This window comes from Pelodiscus sinensis, unplaced genomic scaffold (genome assembly GCF_049634645.1).
Source record: "Pelodiscus sinensis isolate JC-2024 unplaced genomic scaffold, ASM4963464v1 ctg187, whole genome shotgun sequence".
NCBI classification, from domain to species: domain Eukaryota; kingdom Metazoa; phylum Chordata; order Testudines; family Trionychidae; genus Pelodiscus; species Pelodiscus sinensis.
In genome coordinates this window covers 68,134-83,734 of record NW_027465877.1, presented here as the reverse complement: position 1 = coordinate 83,734, position 15,601 = coordinate 68,134, and the positions used below count along the sequence as shown (strand labels likewise).

Here is a 15,601-nt window from a genome sequence, read left to right as displayed (position 1 = left end):
GTGGGGGGGTTCCGAATTGGAGGGGGGAGCCAGAGGATCCAGCCAGTCTGGATCCCACCTGCTCACGCTTTGGTGAAAACACAGGTCACATCTGGCCTTACAAATGATCTTGCGCTCAGTGCCCTCTGCTGCTAGCGAAAGGAAGCGCCCCGTCCGTCCGCTGGAGCTGGGATGCAGCCACTTCTGGGGTACGGCAGCTGGAGAACAGCCACATAGAACACCCTATGGGGACGGTTCGCTCAGTGCTGAGATGCAGCCCCCTGTGGGGTGAGACAGCCGGGGAACAGCCACAGAAAAACGCCGCCCGAGGTCGGCTCAGACTGATCCGGGTCTGAAACGACGCTTTTATTTCAAAAGTTTCTCTTTTGGTTTAAATTAACCGCTCAACAGGAAAGCAAAGGGGGAATTCCAGACACAGAGGGGCTCCAGTACAGGGCCAGCAGAGGGTAAACCCCCATTCTTTGTACCCCTGCCCCACAGTGCAGCCCCCCCTCCCCAGGAGGCCTGGAGGGTTGGAATTGAACCCGCCCCCCCCCAAATATTCTACTATTAAACACTCAAAAAAGTCGGATGTAAAGGGGGAAACACACCCAAAACAAAGCCAAAATCCTGCTGACCCCCTCCTGGGTCAAAGTTCAAAGGTCACAGTGGACAGGTCATAACGTCAATAATTCCACAAGACTAAGATCATGTGGGAGAGGTGAAAGGTCAAAGCACAACATCCAGCAGGTCACGGGTCACAGTGCAAAGGTCTCAGCCAAAAGGCAAAGGTCAGAGGTCAAATATTTCCCCAAGGGTCAGAAGGGGAGGGCCTTCTCAGAAGTTAAAGGTCAAAGTTCCCAGTCATGGGGCACAGTGGAAAGGTCAAAGGCCACAAGGGACAGCGCATCACCAGTAGGTCAAAGGTCACCACCAAGATTCACCAGCCACAGTAGAAAGCCCACTGAGTTCAAAGGTCACCGATGCAACGCTCCTGAGTAGGGGTCAAAGGTCACAGAGGGCAGGTCAGTGCTCAAGGCCAAAGGTCACCAGGCAAGGCCCCACCCGCCAGAGGGCAAAGGTCACCGTGGAGAGGTTAAAACCGAAAGGTCACAGAGCGAACGAGGTCAGAGGTCACAGCAGACAGGTCAATCCCACCCCCCCCAAAGGTGACATGTGCCGAGTTAAGGTCATAGTGGAAAGGTCAGAGTCCAAGCAGTGCTGGCAAAGGTCAGAGGTCACAGAGGCCAATGGAACGGGCACAAAGGTCACAGATCACATGGTGCGGTGCAAGGGTCCAATGGAGAAGTCAATTGCCGAGAGGCCCAGGTGAAAGGTCAGGGGTGACCACTGAAAAGGTCGGAGTCCAAAGGTCATCTACGGCCGTACCAGAGCCAAGGTCAGAGGTCACAGCGGAAAACTCCAAGCCAAAAGGCCATGAGCAAAGGTCAGATGTCACCACGGAGAGGTCAAAGGTCACACGGGAAGGTCAGAGCTCATCAGCTGCGAGCAAAGTCCAAAGGTCACAGGCAGAGGCCCAAGGTTGCAGGCAAAGGTCAAAGTTCAAAGGTCACAAGTGCAGGTCGGAGGCTCACACTGGAGAGGTCGTTGCCAGCAGGCGGGTCAAAGTTCAAAGTTCGACTCAGGCCACCACGCAGCTCCTGTCCCGAGCCCTCCGCTGCCTGTGGTGCCCTCTGGCCCCTCCCCCCAGGGCGGGGCCAGCCTCAGGGGCCGGCGGGGGGCCAGCCCCGCCCCGCAGGTGGGGCGGCAGGGGGATGGGCTCCCCCAGGAAGTAGCCGTCCTCCCCCGAGTCGGAGGAAGAGGAGGAGGAGGAGTCGGGCCAGGCGCCCCGGGGGGGGCGGCGCCGGTGGCTGGGGGGGAAGGCCCCCTCCGAGGCCGAATAAACCAGCCGCCGCCCCCCCCGGGGCAGCCCCCCCTCTGGCTCTCCCTCCCCCGCCAGGTGCAGGGCGTTGTCAGAGGAGGTGCAGGGCTGGGCGCTGCGGGGCCCCCCCCGTTCGCCTGCCACCAGGGGCTCCCGGAAGCTGACCCGGGGGGCAGCACCTCGGGGGAAGCCTCCCTCCCCCGCTACTGCCCCCCCCCACGCCTTCCAGGGGGGGCCCCTGGCTGAGCCGGGGGGAGGCCGGGAGCTTGGAGCCGGAGCTGCTGGTCCAGTCGGCCGCCTTCGCCGGAGCCAGGCCCAGCTCGGGCATGGAGTGGCGGTGGGGGAAGCCGCGGTGGAAGTGGGACCCTGAACCTGGGGGGACAGAGGTGGGCGGTTAGGGACAGGAGCTGCCATGCTGCCCGCCACCCCCCTCCCATCTGGCCTCCCCAGATCACCCCCCTCCCTCCACCGGGATTCCGCCCCCGATCTCACCTCCTTCCGCCTCTTCCTGGGGCCTGGGGCGGGTGGACGTGCCCCGTGAGGTGCATCCAGCCGGCTCACCCCTCTGCAAGCTGCTGTGGCTGCCCCCCTCCTCCTCCCCGGGCTCCCCGCTCCAGCTGCGCCGCCCACTGGGGCCCAGGGCCCGGGCCGGGGCCACACGGCTGGAGGAGGAGACGGCGCAGGAGACGGGCGGGCGGCGGGGGGGGCTCTGGCGCCCGTCCTGTGGGCGGGGGCCATGGAGGGCCGAGTCGCAGGAGTCTGAGGCGCTGGCGTCCTCCCCCCTCAGGCTGCAGCCCCGGGAGCAGAAGATCTGCCCCCCCTTGGGCAGGAAGGGCTTGCCCAGCAGGGGCAGGCGGCAGCGGGAGCAGCAGAAGCAGGCGTCCGTGGCGTGCCAGTGCTGGCCCTCGTAGGTCATCTGGCCCTGGTTGAGGCCTGCAGGGACCGAGACAGGAGGGAGAGGGAGGAGGGCACGTCGTGAGAACCCAGCAAACGCGGGTGGAGCCCAGGGATCCTGGGTTCCCTTCTGGACAGCTGCTGCTGAGGTCCACCCACTGCCAACGTGCCCTCCAATTTTTTCCATCCCCCAGGCAGAGTTCCCCACCAGCTGGGCAGGTTTCCCTTTCTGTGAGTGGTGCACGTTGGCACATGCCTCAGTGCACGGAACAGCATTTATTCCGCACCGTGGGTGGAAAAGAGGAGAGTAAACATTGGCCCCATCTGTTGCCTGGTCACTCTGTCCCTTCCCGGGTCAGGACACTGGGGTCCCCCCGCTGCCCACGTGGCTATTTCGGGTTCTATTTTGGGAGATGGTCTCTCTGCTGGGCCGCCCAGGGTTGGCACTTGGGTTACGCCAGCTACAGCTTCACAAGGGTCTTTGTCCCCGGCGGGAACACGCCTGGCAGGCCGGGGGCCGGACCGCACATGTTCTCTGGCGCCAGCCCCAGCCTCGGGCAAGGCCCCAAGCAGCGTCTGGGCAGGGCCTTGGCCAGCCAAGAATAAACCAGCCCTACTGAATCCAGCCAGCGCGAGACGGCCCCCTGCTCCCCACGATCCCTGAACCCCCACTGCCTGGGTGCCAGGTTCTGCCACTCTCCACAGCCCCCCCAGCTCTCCAGGTCCCCCGGCCCTGGCAGACTGGCCCCCCCGCGGCTGCCGTACCGATGTGCTCCCCGCAGCCGTCGCAGTACTCGGCGTACAGGGCCTGGTAGCAGCCGCAGCAGTAGGGGCGGCTCTGGCGCATGACGTAGCGCTGCCCGCCCAGCGCCGCCTCGCACTCAAAGCAGCAGAAGTGGCACATGTGCCAATGCCGGCCCTCGGCCTCCGTGCACTCAGCCGCAAAGATGATCTGCGGGGAGACTGGGAGATGGAGGCCTGGCCCGGTGCCCCCCCGTCCCCCCTCCTCTCCCCAGAGCAGCCTTGAATGCTCTCCCCACCCCCCCGGGACCCCCCCCTCCCGGCCCCCCCTCGCATGGCCCCAGGGCCCGGCCCCTGCTCCAGCCTCACCTCGTCGCAGGCCTGGCAGCGGGGTTTGAGCTGCTCGGCGTGATGCCGCCCGCAGTAAATCTGCCCCCCCTGGTAGAAGTAGATGAGGTCCACCAGCAGCTCCCGGCAGGTGGCGCACTGGAAGCACTGGGGGTGCCAGCAGGCGCCGTGCCCCGCCCGGCTGGCAAAGACGGCGATGTCCCCGCCGCGGATCTGCTTCCCGCACTGCCCAGCGAGAGAGAGCCCGGTCACAGGGCGCCAGGCGCCGGCTGGCTCCAGGGGCGGGCACGGGGCCTGTCCTCCCCTGGGGGGTGCTGGCTCCCACCCGGCCCCACGGCAGGGCGCCGGCTGGCTCCAGGGGCGGGCACGGGGCCTGTCCCCCGCTGGGGGGCGCTGGCTCCCACCCGGCCCCACGGCAGGGCACCAGCTGGCTCCAGGGGCGGGCACGGGGCCTTTCCCCCCCTGGGGGGTGCTGGCTCCCACCCGGCTCCACGGCAGGGCACCGGCTGGCTCCAGGGGCGGGCACGGGGCCTGTCCCCCGCTGGGGGGCGCTGGCTCCCACCCGGCCCCACGGCAGGGCACCGGCTGGCTCCAGGGGCGGGCACGGGGCCTTTCCCCCCCTGGGGGGTGCTGGCTCCCACCCGGCTCCACGGCAGGGCACCGGCTGGCTCCAGGGGCGGGCACGGGGCCTGTCGCCACTGGGGGGTGCTGGCTCCCACCCGGCCCCACGGTAAGGTGCTGGCTGGCTCCAGGGATGGGCATGGGGCTTGTCCCCACTGGGGGGCGCTGGCTCCCACCCGGCCCCACGGCAGGGCGCTGGCTGGGGGCAGGGTGCTGTCATAGGCGGCAATCCCCCCTCTGGCCAGCAGGGGTCAGTGTTGGGTGTTCCCGAGGGCCTCTGGGTGGGGCTCTGGGAGCAGCCGCACCCCACGTCACCCCGACAGACAGGCCTGGGCAGGCCTGAGCGCTCAGCCCAGGGTTAGAGCTGCCAGGGGAAGAGCCCAGCAGAGCACCTGGGCGTCCTGCTCCCTCCCCCGCCCAGCTCTCACCACTGGACTCTGCTGCCCTCCCGCCACTCCCTGCCTGGCGGGCGTCCCGCCTCCCACAAGGCCTGGAGCTGGGGCTGGCAGCGGCGACAGGGGGCACCTGCTCACAGATGGCTCCGGTAATGGTGACCGGGAAGAGCCGGACCGTCCCTCGCCCGAGATTTTCCCGCTTCCGCTGCTGGGAGAAAAGCTTCAGCTCCTTCTTCTCCTCCTCGGCCAGGGGGCTGCAGTACTGAGCCTGGCACACAGAGACTGACTGAGCCAGCGGCACAACGCAGCCGGCTCTGGGGCGGGGCGCCGGGGGAACGGCCCAGCGCGACACCTCGCCCAGCGGGATGCAGCTGTTTCTGGGGCGGAGCAGCTGGGAACAGCCACACGTAACGTCACCCTGGGACACGTCGCCCAGCGCTCGGATGCAGCCACCTCTGGGGTGGGACAGCTGGTCACAGCCTCACAGGGACACCACAGACCTGCCCCTGCATCACGGCGCCCCCCCCCCCGGCCCCTCACCTCGCTGTCGTGGGGGGGCAGCTGGTGCAGAAGCTGGCGGACCCGGTACCGCTCGCCGGGGCTGTTCACGTAGGGCACCTTGTCCTCGGGCAGGCAGCTGAAGAATTGATACACCTGCCATGGGGAGAAGGGCCGGCGGAGGGAGGGGGTCAGGCCCAGGGGCAGGGCCGGACCCCCAAGGGCCAGAGTCATGGGCCAGGGGCGGGGCCTGTAGCCCAATAGGTGGGGCTGTGGCCCCTTCCACGGGGCAGGGCTTGAACCCCGAGGGTCTGGCATCTCTGGCCCCTATGTGGGCATGGCTCTGTCCCTCGTGGGGGCGGGTCGCCCAATGGGGGTGGTGCCTATGTGGGTGTGGCCGCCACCCCCAGGAGGCGGGGCTGTGACCATAGAGGAGGGGCTAAGGGAACCCCTGGGGAGGCGGGGCTGTGACCGTAGAGGAGGGGCTAAGGGAACCCCTGGGGAGGCGGGGCTGTGACCGTAGAGGAGGGGCTAAGGGAACCCCTGGGGAGGCGGGGCTGTGACCGTAGAGGAGGGGCTAAGGGAACCCCTGGGGAGGCGGGGCTGTGACCGTAGAGGAGGGGCTAAGGGAACCCCTGGGGAGGAGGGGCTGTGACTGCAGGGGCGGGGTTGCAGGGCTCCCAGGGGCGGGGCTGCGACTGCAGGGGCGGGGCTGCTGGGCCCCCAGGGGGCGGGGCTGCGACTGCAGGGGCGGGGCTGCGACTGCAGGGGCGGGGCTGCTGGGCCCCCAGAGGGCGGGGCTGTGACTGCAGGGGCGGGGCTGCGGGACCCCCAGGGGCGGGGCTGCGGGGCCCCCAGGGGGCGGGGCTGCAGGGGCGGGGCCCCAGGGGGCAGGACTCGCCTGCTCCGGCTTGAGGCCGGGGGGCACCCAGGCGTACTCCTCGGAGGCGCAGCCGGAGTCGTCGTCGGAGATGGAGTGGCGCTGGAAGTCCGAGACGAGGCGGCACATCACGCGCGCCAGGTCGACGGGCACCACCCGCACCGCGTGCTCCTCCCGCGGGCACTTGCAGTGCTGGCAGATCTTCCTGGGGAGGAGAGACCCTACGATAACAGACCGGCCCCCCCTCGCCCCCGCGCAGACCCTACGATAACAGACCGGCCCCCCCTCGCCCCCGCCCAGACCCTACGATAACAGACCGGCCCCCCCCCCCCCCCCCCGCGCAGACCCTACGATAACAGACCGGCCCCCCCTCGCCCCCGCGCAGACCCTACGATAACAGACCGGCCCCCCCTCGCCCCCGCCCAGACCCTACGATAACAGACCGACCCTCCCCGCCCAGACCCTACGATAACAGACCGGCCCCCCCCCCCCCGCCCCCGCGCAGACCCTACGATAACAGACCGGCCCTCCCGCCCCCGCGCAGACCCTACAATAACAGACCGGCCCCCCCTCGCCCCCGCGCAGACCCTACGATAACAGACCGGCCCCCCCTCGCCTCCGCGCAGACCCTACGATAACAGACCGGCCCCCCCCTCGCCTCCGCGCAGACCCTACGATAACAGACCGGCCCCCCCCCCCGCCCCCGCGCAGACCCTACGATAACAGACCGGCCCCCCCTCGCCCCCGCGCAGACCCTACGATAACAGACCGGCCCCCCCTCGCCCCCGCCCAGACCCTACGATAACAGACTGACCCTCCCCGCCCAGACCCTACGATAACAGACCGGCCCCCCCCCCCGCCCCCGCCCAGACCCTACGATAACAGACTGGCCCTCCCGCCCCCGCGCAGACCCTACGATAACAGACCGGCCCCCCCCCCCCCGCCCCCGCGCAGACCCTACGATAACAGACCGGCCCCCCCGCCCCCGCGCAGACCCTACAATAACAGACCGGCCCCCCCTCGCCCCCGCGCAGACCCTACGATAACAGACCGGCCCCCCCTCGCCTCCGCGCAGACCCTACGATAACAGACCGGCCCCCCCGCCCCCGCGCAGACCCTACGATAACAGACCGGCCCCCCCTCGCCCCCGCGCAGACCCTACGATAACAGACCGGCCCCCCCTCGCCCCCGCGCAGACCCTACGATAACAGACCGGCCCCCCCTCGCCCCCGCGCAGACCCTACGATAACAGACCGGCCCCCCCGCCCCCGCGCAGACCCTACAATAACAGACCGGCCCCCCCTCGCCCCCGCGCAGACCCTACGATAACAGACTGGCCCTCCCGCCCCCGCGCAGACCCTACGATAACAGACTGGCCCTCCCGCCCCCGCGCAGACCCTACGATAACAGACCGGCCCTCCCCCCCCCGCCCCCGCCCAGACCCTACGATAACAGACCGGCCCTCCCGCCCCCGCGCAGACCCTACGATAACAGACCGGCCCTCCCCGCCCCCGCACAGACCCTACGATAACAGACCGACCCCCCCGCCCAGACCCTACGATAAAAGACCGGCCCCCCCCGCCCCCGCGCAGACCCTACGATAACAGACCGACCACCCCGCCCCCACAAAGACCCTACGATAACGCCCCGGCCCTCCCCGCCCCCGTGCAGACCCTACGATAACAGACCGCCCCCACCCCCGCCCCTGCCCAGACCCTACGATAACGCCCCGGCCCCCCCTACCCCGCGCAGACCCTACAATAACACGCTACCCCCTTGCATCAGGGACAGAGGCTCCTTCTGCCCCACTGACCCCCAGAGCCTGGGTCCCACAGCCCTCGGGTCTCGGAGCAGGGCTGGCCCTTTGCTCCAGGAGGAGCGGAGAGCAGGGGAAGCGGGGAGGTTGTCGGGGGGCAGGGGGAGGCTGTCGGGGAGGCTGTCAGGGGCAGGGGGAGGCTGTCGGGGGGAAGGGGGGGAGGCTGTCGGGGAGGCTGTCAGGGGCAGGGGGAGGCTGTCAGGGGCAGGGGAGGCTGTCGGGGAGGCTGTCGGGGGCAGGGGGAGGCTGTCGGGGGGCAGGGGGAGGCTGTCGGGGAGGCTGTCGGGGGCAGGGGGAGGCTGTCGGGGGCAGGGGGAGGCTGTCGGGGAGGCTGTCGGGGGCAGGGGGAGGCTGTCGGGGAGGCTGTCAGGGGGCAGGGGGAGGCTGTCGGGGGCAGGGGGAGGCTGTCGGGGGGGCAGGGGGAGGCTGTCGGGGAGGCTGTCGGGGGGGCAGGGGGAGGCTGTCGGGGGGGCTGTCAGGGGGCTGGGGGGTCCCTACCTCCATCCATGCACCAGGAAGCCGGGACACTGGTCCCCACACACGTGGCACGGTTGCCCCCGGTCGGGGTCGGGGTCATCGGGCATCTGCAGGGCACAGACACCGGGTCACCTCCAGCCACCCGCCATAGGCCCCCACTCCAGGACAGTGGGGTCTAGTGGTTAGAGCGGGGGGGGGGCGGTGAGCCAGGACTGCTGGGTTCTCTCCTGGCTCGGGGGAGGGGGCTCTCCCCAGCCCCACGGCCACATCCCTGTCTCTGAGCTGCTGAGGCAGACGCCAGAGCCCGGCCTGGGGCAGGCCAAGGACAGGGACTGGAGCCACAACCCGGGCACCCCAGGGGAGCCTGCCACCCACCTCAGCCATGCAGGGGCTCGTGGCAGCGCCGTCGGGGGGGCTCGTGGCAGTGCCAGATGGGGAGGGCTCGTGGCAGTGCCGGCGGGGGGGGCTCGTGGCAGTGCCAGATGGGGAGGGCTCGTGGCAGCGCCGGCGGGGGGGGCTCGTGGCAGTGCCAGATGGGGAGGGCTCGTGGCAGCGCCGGCGGGGGGGGCTCGTGGCAGTGCCAGATGGGGAGGGCTCGTGGCAGTGCCGGCGGGGGGGGGCTCGTGGCAGTGCCGGCGGGGGGGGGCTCGTGGCAGTGCCAGATGGGGAGGGCTCGTGGCAGCGCCGGCGGGGGGGGCTCGTGGCAGCGCCGGCGGGGGGGGGCTCGTGGCAGTGCCGGTGGGGGGGGCTCGTGGCAGTGCCAGATGGGGAGGGCTCGTGGCAGCGCCGGCGGGGGGGGCTCGTGGCAGCGCCGGCGGGGGGGGCTCGTGGCAGTGCCGGTGGGGGGGGCTCGTGGCAGTGCCAGATGGGGAGGGCTCGTGGCAGTGCCGGCGGGGGGGGCTCGTGGCAGCGCGGTCGGGGGGGGCTCGTGGCAGTGCCAGATGGGGGGGGCTCGTGGCAGCGCCGGCGGGGGGGCTCGTGGCAGCGCCGGCGGGGGGGGCTCGTGGCAGTGCCAGATGGGGAGGGCTCGTGGCAGTGCCAGATGGGGGGGGCTCGTGGCAGCGCCGGCGGGGGGGCTCGTGGCAGCGCCGGCGGGGGGGCTCGTGGCAACGCGGTCGGGGGGGGCTCGTGGCAGCGCCGTCGGGGGGGGCTCGTGGCAGCGCCGTCGGGGGGGGCTCGTGGCAACGCCGTCGGGGGGGGCTCGTGGCAGCGCCGGCGGGGGGGCTCGTGGCAGCGCCGGCGGGGGGGCTGGGCCATGCCGTGGCCTGTGGGAGCGCAGACGCCAAGCGGGCCGGCCCAGGGCCTTGTGGGAGGCGAGAGCCGCCCCGCGCGCCAGGACCTGCCCCGGCTCGGCCCGGCGGGCGTGACGCTCTGGGAACTGGCCCACCGCCACGGGCCGTGGCCGGGGGGGCAGGGCTGGAGGGGGGTAACGGCAGGGGTCTGCCCCTGTGGGGAAGGTCACGAGGAGACCCAGTGTGGGGGGGCCCTCTGCTGCAGGGGGGGAAGAGCCGGGAGGGAGAATGAGAGAGAGACCGCACCCCCTGACCCACGCCCAGCACCCCCCTTGCTCCCCCGAGCTCCCCTCCCAGGCCCCCCCACAGCCTCCATACACCCCACGAGTCAGGGCCCCTCCCCCCACAGCCTCCAGCTCTCCAGTCCTGACTCTTTGCTCTAGGTGCCCTCCCCACACAAGTCTCCACCCCCACTTCCTTCCCCTCCCCTCCTAGAGCCCCCCACAAAGCCCCCCGACAGCCCCTTTCCCACTGCACTGCCCCACCCTCTCCTCCCCTCCCCTCCCCTCCCCCCACCACTCCCCAGAGGGATTGACCCCAAAGATGCATTAAATCCGACCCCTTAATACCACCAGCGAGTTAATCCTCACCCAGATGAGAGCCGGACCCCTCCCCCACTAACGGGAGGGGCAGGTGGGGCTGGTAGGAGGGGGGAGCAGCCTGGATTGTTCCCCCTGCCCCAGCTGTGCCTCCATCCCTTGGGGGGTTACATTTAAATACCCCCAAACCCTCCACTCAGCTACCTGCTGGACAGAGGGAACTGGGGAGGGGATATTGAGGTAGGAGAGATGCAGGCGGGATACCGGGGTAGAGGGGCCCGTGGGTCTGGCGGGGCGGTGCAGGCGGGATACCGGGGTAGAGGGGCCTGTGGGTCTGGCGGGGTGGTGCAGGCGGGATACCAGGGTAGAGGGGCCTGTGGGTCTGGCGGGTTGGTGCAGGCGGGATACCGGGGTAGAGGGGCCCGTGGGTCTGGCGGGCTGGTGCAGGCGGGATACCGGGGTAGAGGGGCCCGTGGGTCTGGCGGGGCGGTGCAGGCGGGATACCGGGGTAGAGGGGCCCGTGGGTCTGTGGGGTGGTGCAGGCGGGATACCGGGGTAGAGGGGCCCGTGGGTCTGGCGGGGTGGTGCAGGCGGGATACCGGGGTAGAAGGGCCCGTGGGTCTGGCAGGCTGGTGCAGGCAGGAGACCGGCGTAGAGGGGCCAGTGGGTCTGGCGGGGTGGTGCAGGCGGGATACCGGGTTGCAGGGCCTGTGGGTCTGGCGGGGTGGTGCAGGCGGGATACCGGGGAAGAGGGGCCCGTGGGTCTGGCGGGGTGGTGCAGGCGGGATACCGGGGAAGAGGGGCCAGTGGGTCTGGCGGGGTGGTGCAGGCGGGAGACCGGGGTAGAGGGGCCCGTGGGTCTGGCGGGCTGGTGCAGGCGGGATACCGGGGTAGAGGGGCCCGTGGGTCTGTGGGCTGGTGCAGGCGGGATACCGGGGTAGAGGGGCGCGTGGGTCTGGCGGGTTGGTGCAGGCGGGATACCGGGGTAGAGGGGCCCGTGGGTCTGTGGGCTGGTGCAGGCGGGATACCGGGGTAGAGGGGCGCGTGGGTCTGGCGGGGTGGTGCAGGCGGGATACCGGGGTAGAGGGGCGCGTGGGTCTGGCGGGGTGGTGCAGGCGGGATACCGGGGTAGAGGGGCCAGTGGGTCTGGCAGGCTGGTGCAGGCGGGATACTGGGGTAGAGGGCCCGTGGGTCTGGCGGGTTGGTGCAGGCGGGATACCGGGGTAGAGGGGCCCGTGGGTCTGTGGGGTGGTGCAGGCGGGATACCGGGGTAGAGGGGCCCGTGGGTCTGGCGGGGCGGTGCAGGCGGGATACCGGGGTAGAAGGGCCCGTGGGTCTGGCAGGCTGGTGCAGGCGGGAGACCGGCGTAGAGGGGCCAGTGGGTCTGGCAGGGTGGTGCAGGCGGGATACCGGGGTAGAGGGGCCCGTGGGTCTGGCGGGGTGGTGCAGGCGGGATACCGGGGTAGAGGGGCCCGTGGGTCTGGCGGGGTGGTGCAGGCGGGATACCGGGGTAGAGGGGCCCGTGGGTCTGGCGGGGTGGTGCAGGCGGGATACCGGGGTAGAGGGGCCCGTGGGTCTGGCGGGGTGGTGCAGGCGGGATACCGGGGTAGAGGGGCCAGTGGGTCTGGCAGGCTGGTGCAGGCGGGATACCGGGGTAGAGGGGCCCGTGGGTCTGGCGGGGTGGTGCAGGCGGGATACCGGGGTAGAGGGGCCCGTGGGTCTGGCGGGGTGGTGCAGGCGGGATACCGGGGTAGAGGGGCCAGTGGGTCTGGCAGGCTGGTGCAGGCGGGATACCGGGGTAGAGGGCCCGTGGGTCTGGCAGGTTGGTGCAGGCGGGATACCGGGGTAGAGGGGCCCGTGGGTCTGGCGGGGGGGTGCAGGCGGGAGACCGGGGAAGAGGGGCCTGTGGGTCTGGCAGGCTGGTGCAGGTGGGATACCGGCGTAGAGGGGCCCGTGGGTCTGGCGGGGTGGTGCAGGCGGGATACCGGGGAAGAGGGGCCCGTGGGTCTGGCGGGGTGGTGCAGGCGGGATACCGGGGTAAAGGGGCCCGTGGGTCTGTGGGGTGGTGCAGGCGGGATACTGGGGTAGAGGGGCCCGTGGGTCTGTGGGCTGGTGCAGGCGGGATACCGGGGTAGAGGGGCCCGTGGGTCTGTGGGGTGGTGCAGGCGGGATACCGGGGTAGAGGGGCCCGTGGGTCTGTGGGGTGGTGCAGGCGGGATACCGGGGTAGAGGGGCCCGTGGGTCTGTGGGCTGGTGCAGGCGGGATACCGGGGTAGAGGGGCCCGTGGGTCTGTGGGCTGGTGCAGGCGGGATACCGGGGTAGAGGGGCCCGTGGGTCTGGCGGGCTGGTGCAGGCGGGATACCGGGGTAGAGGGGCCCGTGGGTCTGTGGGCTGGTGCAGGCGGGATACCGGGGTAGAGGGGCCCGTGGGTCTGGCGGGCTGGTGCAGGCGGGATACCGGGGTAGAGGGGCCCGTGGGTCTGTGGGCTGGTGCAGGCGGGATACCGGGGTAGAGGGGCCCGTGGGTCTGGCGGGCTGGTGCAGGCGGGATACCGGGGTAGAGGGGCCCGTGGGTCTGTGGGGTGGTGCAGGCGGGATACCGGGGTAGAGGGGCCCGTGGGTCTGTGGGGTGGTGCAGGCGGGATACCGGGGTAGAGGGGCCCGTGGGTCTGTGGGCTGGTGCAGGCGGGATACCAGGGTAGAGGGGCCCGTGGGTCTGTGGGCTGGTGCAGGCGGGATACCAGGGTAGAGGGGCCCGTGGGTCTGTGGGCTGGTGCAGGCGGGATACCGGGGTAGAGGGGCCCGTGGGTCTGTGGGCTGGTGCAGGCGGGATACCGGGGTAGAGGGGCCCGTGGGTCTGTGGGGTGGTGCAGGCGGGATACCGGGGTAGAGGGGCCCGTGGGTCTGTGGGCTGGTGCAGGCGGGATACCGGGGTAGAGGGGCCCGTGGGTCTGTGGGCTGGTGCAGGCGGGATACCGGGGTAGAGGGGCCCGTGGGTCTGTGGGCTGGTGCAGGCGGGATACCGGGGTAGAGGGGCCCGTGGGTCTGTGGGGTGGTGCAGGCGGGATACCGGGGTAGAGGGGCCCGTGGGTCTGTGGGCTGGTGCAGGCGGGATACCGGGGTAGAGGGGCCCGTGGGTCTGTGGGCTGGTGCAGGCGGGATACCGGGGTAGAGGGGCGCGTGGGTCTGGCGGGTGGTGCAGGCGGGATACCGGGGTAGAGGGGCCCGTGGGTCTGTGGGCTGGTGCAGGCGGGATACCGGGGTAGAGGGGCCCGTGGGTCTGTGGGCTGGTGCAGGCGGGATACCGGGGTAGAGGGGCCCGTGGGTCTGTGGGCTGGTGCAGGCGGGATACCGGGGTAGAGGGGCCCGTGGGTCTGTGGGGTGGTGCAGGCGGGATACCGGGGTAGAGGGGCCCGTGGGTCTGGTGGGCTGGTGCAGGCGGGATACCGGGGTAGAGGGGCCCGTGGGTCTGTGGGCTGGTGCAGGCGGGATACCGGGGTAGAGGGGCCCGTGGGTCTGTGGGCTGGTGCAGGCGGGATACCGGGGTAGAGGGGCCCGTGGGTCTGTGGGGTGGTGCAGGCGGGATACCGGGGTCGAGGGGCCCGTGGGTCTGTGGGGTGGTGCAGGCGGGATACCGGGGTAGAGGGGCCCGTGGGTCTGTGGGCTGGTGCAGGCGGGATACCGGGGTAGAGGGGCCCGTGGGTCTGTGGGCTGGTGCAGGCGGGATACCGGGGTAGAGGGGCCCGTGGGTCTGTGGGCTGGTGCAGGCGGGATACCGGGGTAGAGGGGCCCGTGGGTCTGTGGGGTGGTGCAGGCGGGATACCGGGGTAGAGGGGCCCGTGGGTCTGTGGGCTGGTGCAGGCGGGATACCGGGGTAGAGGGGCCCGTGGGTCTGTGGGCTGGTGCAGGCGGGATACCGGGGTAGAGGGGCGCGTGGGTCTGGCGGGGTGGTGCAGGCGGGATACCGGGGTAGACGGGGCCCGTGGGTCTGTGGGCTGGTGCAGGCGGGATACCGGGGGTAGAGGGCCCGTGGTCTGTGGGCTGGTGCAGGCGGGATACCGGGGTAGAGGGGCCCGTGGGTCTGTGGCTGGTGCAGGCGGGATACCGGGTAGAGGGGCCCGTGGGTCTGGCGGGGCAGCGGACCAGCTAACCATGGCGGGCAGGTGCCACGGCTGGTTCGGGCTGGAGCCCGGAAACCGAGTCAGGCCCTGGGCCAGCGGGAGAAACTCACCCGCCGCGAGGCAGCAAAACAGCCCGGCCCCCCCCTCGCCTCCGCCCAGCGCCCCCCCCGGGCGGATCCCGGGAGTCCGGCCTCCCCCCCGCGCCTGGGTCCCCGGACCTGGGAGGCCCCCCCGGCCCCGGGCACTCACGGGCCGCGCGGAGCGGCGGAGCCGAGACCGCCGGGTGAACATCGTCTGGTCCCCGCACCGGCGGCGCGGCCGAACCCCCCCCCGCGCGGCTCTGCTCCCCCCCCCCGCTCCGCCCCACGGCCCCGCCCCCCCCGCGCGGCTCTGCTCCCCCCCCGCTCCGCCCCACGGCCCCGCCCCCCCGCGCGGCTCTGCTCCCCCCCCCCCGCTCCGCCCCACGGCCCCGCCCCCCCGCGCGGCTCTGCTCCCCCCCCGCTCCGCCCCACGGCCCCGCCCCCCCGCGCGGCTCTGCTCCCCCCCCGCCCCACGGCCCCGCCCCCCCGCGCGGCTCTGCTCCCCCCCCCTCCGCCCCACGGCCCCGCCCCCCCCCGCGCGGCTCTGCTCCCCCCCCGCCCCACGGCCCCGCCCCCCCCGCGCGGCTCTGCTCCCCCCCCCGCTCCGCCCCACGGCCCCGCCCCCCCGCGCGGCTCTGCTCCCCCCCTCCCCGCTCCGACCCACGCGCGGCTCCTCCTCCCCCTCTAGCCGCCCACACGGCCCCGCCCCCCGCGCGGCTCTCCCCCCACTGCTCCTCCCGTCAGGCTCCAATCCCTCTCTTCGTCCCCCCCACTCCCTTCCCCTCCCGCTGCGCGTCCCCCCTTCTGAGCGGCCCCCCCCCTCGCTTGTCTCAGCTGGTCCTGGGGTGCTGGGACTTCGTGCCCTTTGAGCCCCCCACACGTGTAAATCCCCCACTGCTCTGCCCCCAGCCCCCTCCCTCAGCCCAGAGCCCTTCCCAAACCCCAGGGATGCCTGGGTTCACTGCCTGCCTGGGAGGGGAGCGGGGCCTAGTGGTGGGGGGGAGGGGCTGGGAGCCAGGCTCTGGGAGGGATGTGGGG

The 15,601-nt window shown here is 71.6% G+C and overlaps 1 protein-coding gene across 1 annotated transcript; it reads right to left on the bottom strand.

Annotated features, from left to right (window-relative positions):
* Window positions 1–510: 510 nt before the first annotated feature.
* On the bottom strand, window positions 511–14,879 carry PRICKLE3 (prickle planar cell polarity protein 3). The gene is given in 10 exon segments (XM_075915955.1): window positions 511–2,080; window positions 2,082–2,233; window positions 2,354–2,794; window positions 3,521–3,707; window positions 3,866–4,069; window positions 4,991–5,128; window positions 5,401–5,514; window positions 6,260–6,443; window positions 8,553–8,638; window positions 14,733–14,879. Coding segments are annotated over 10 exon segments (2,007 nt in total). The 5' UTR covers window positions 14,775–14,879; the 3' UTR covers window positions 511–1,621.
* Window positions 14,880–15,601: the final 722 nt, after the last annotated feature.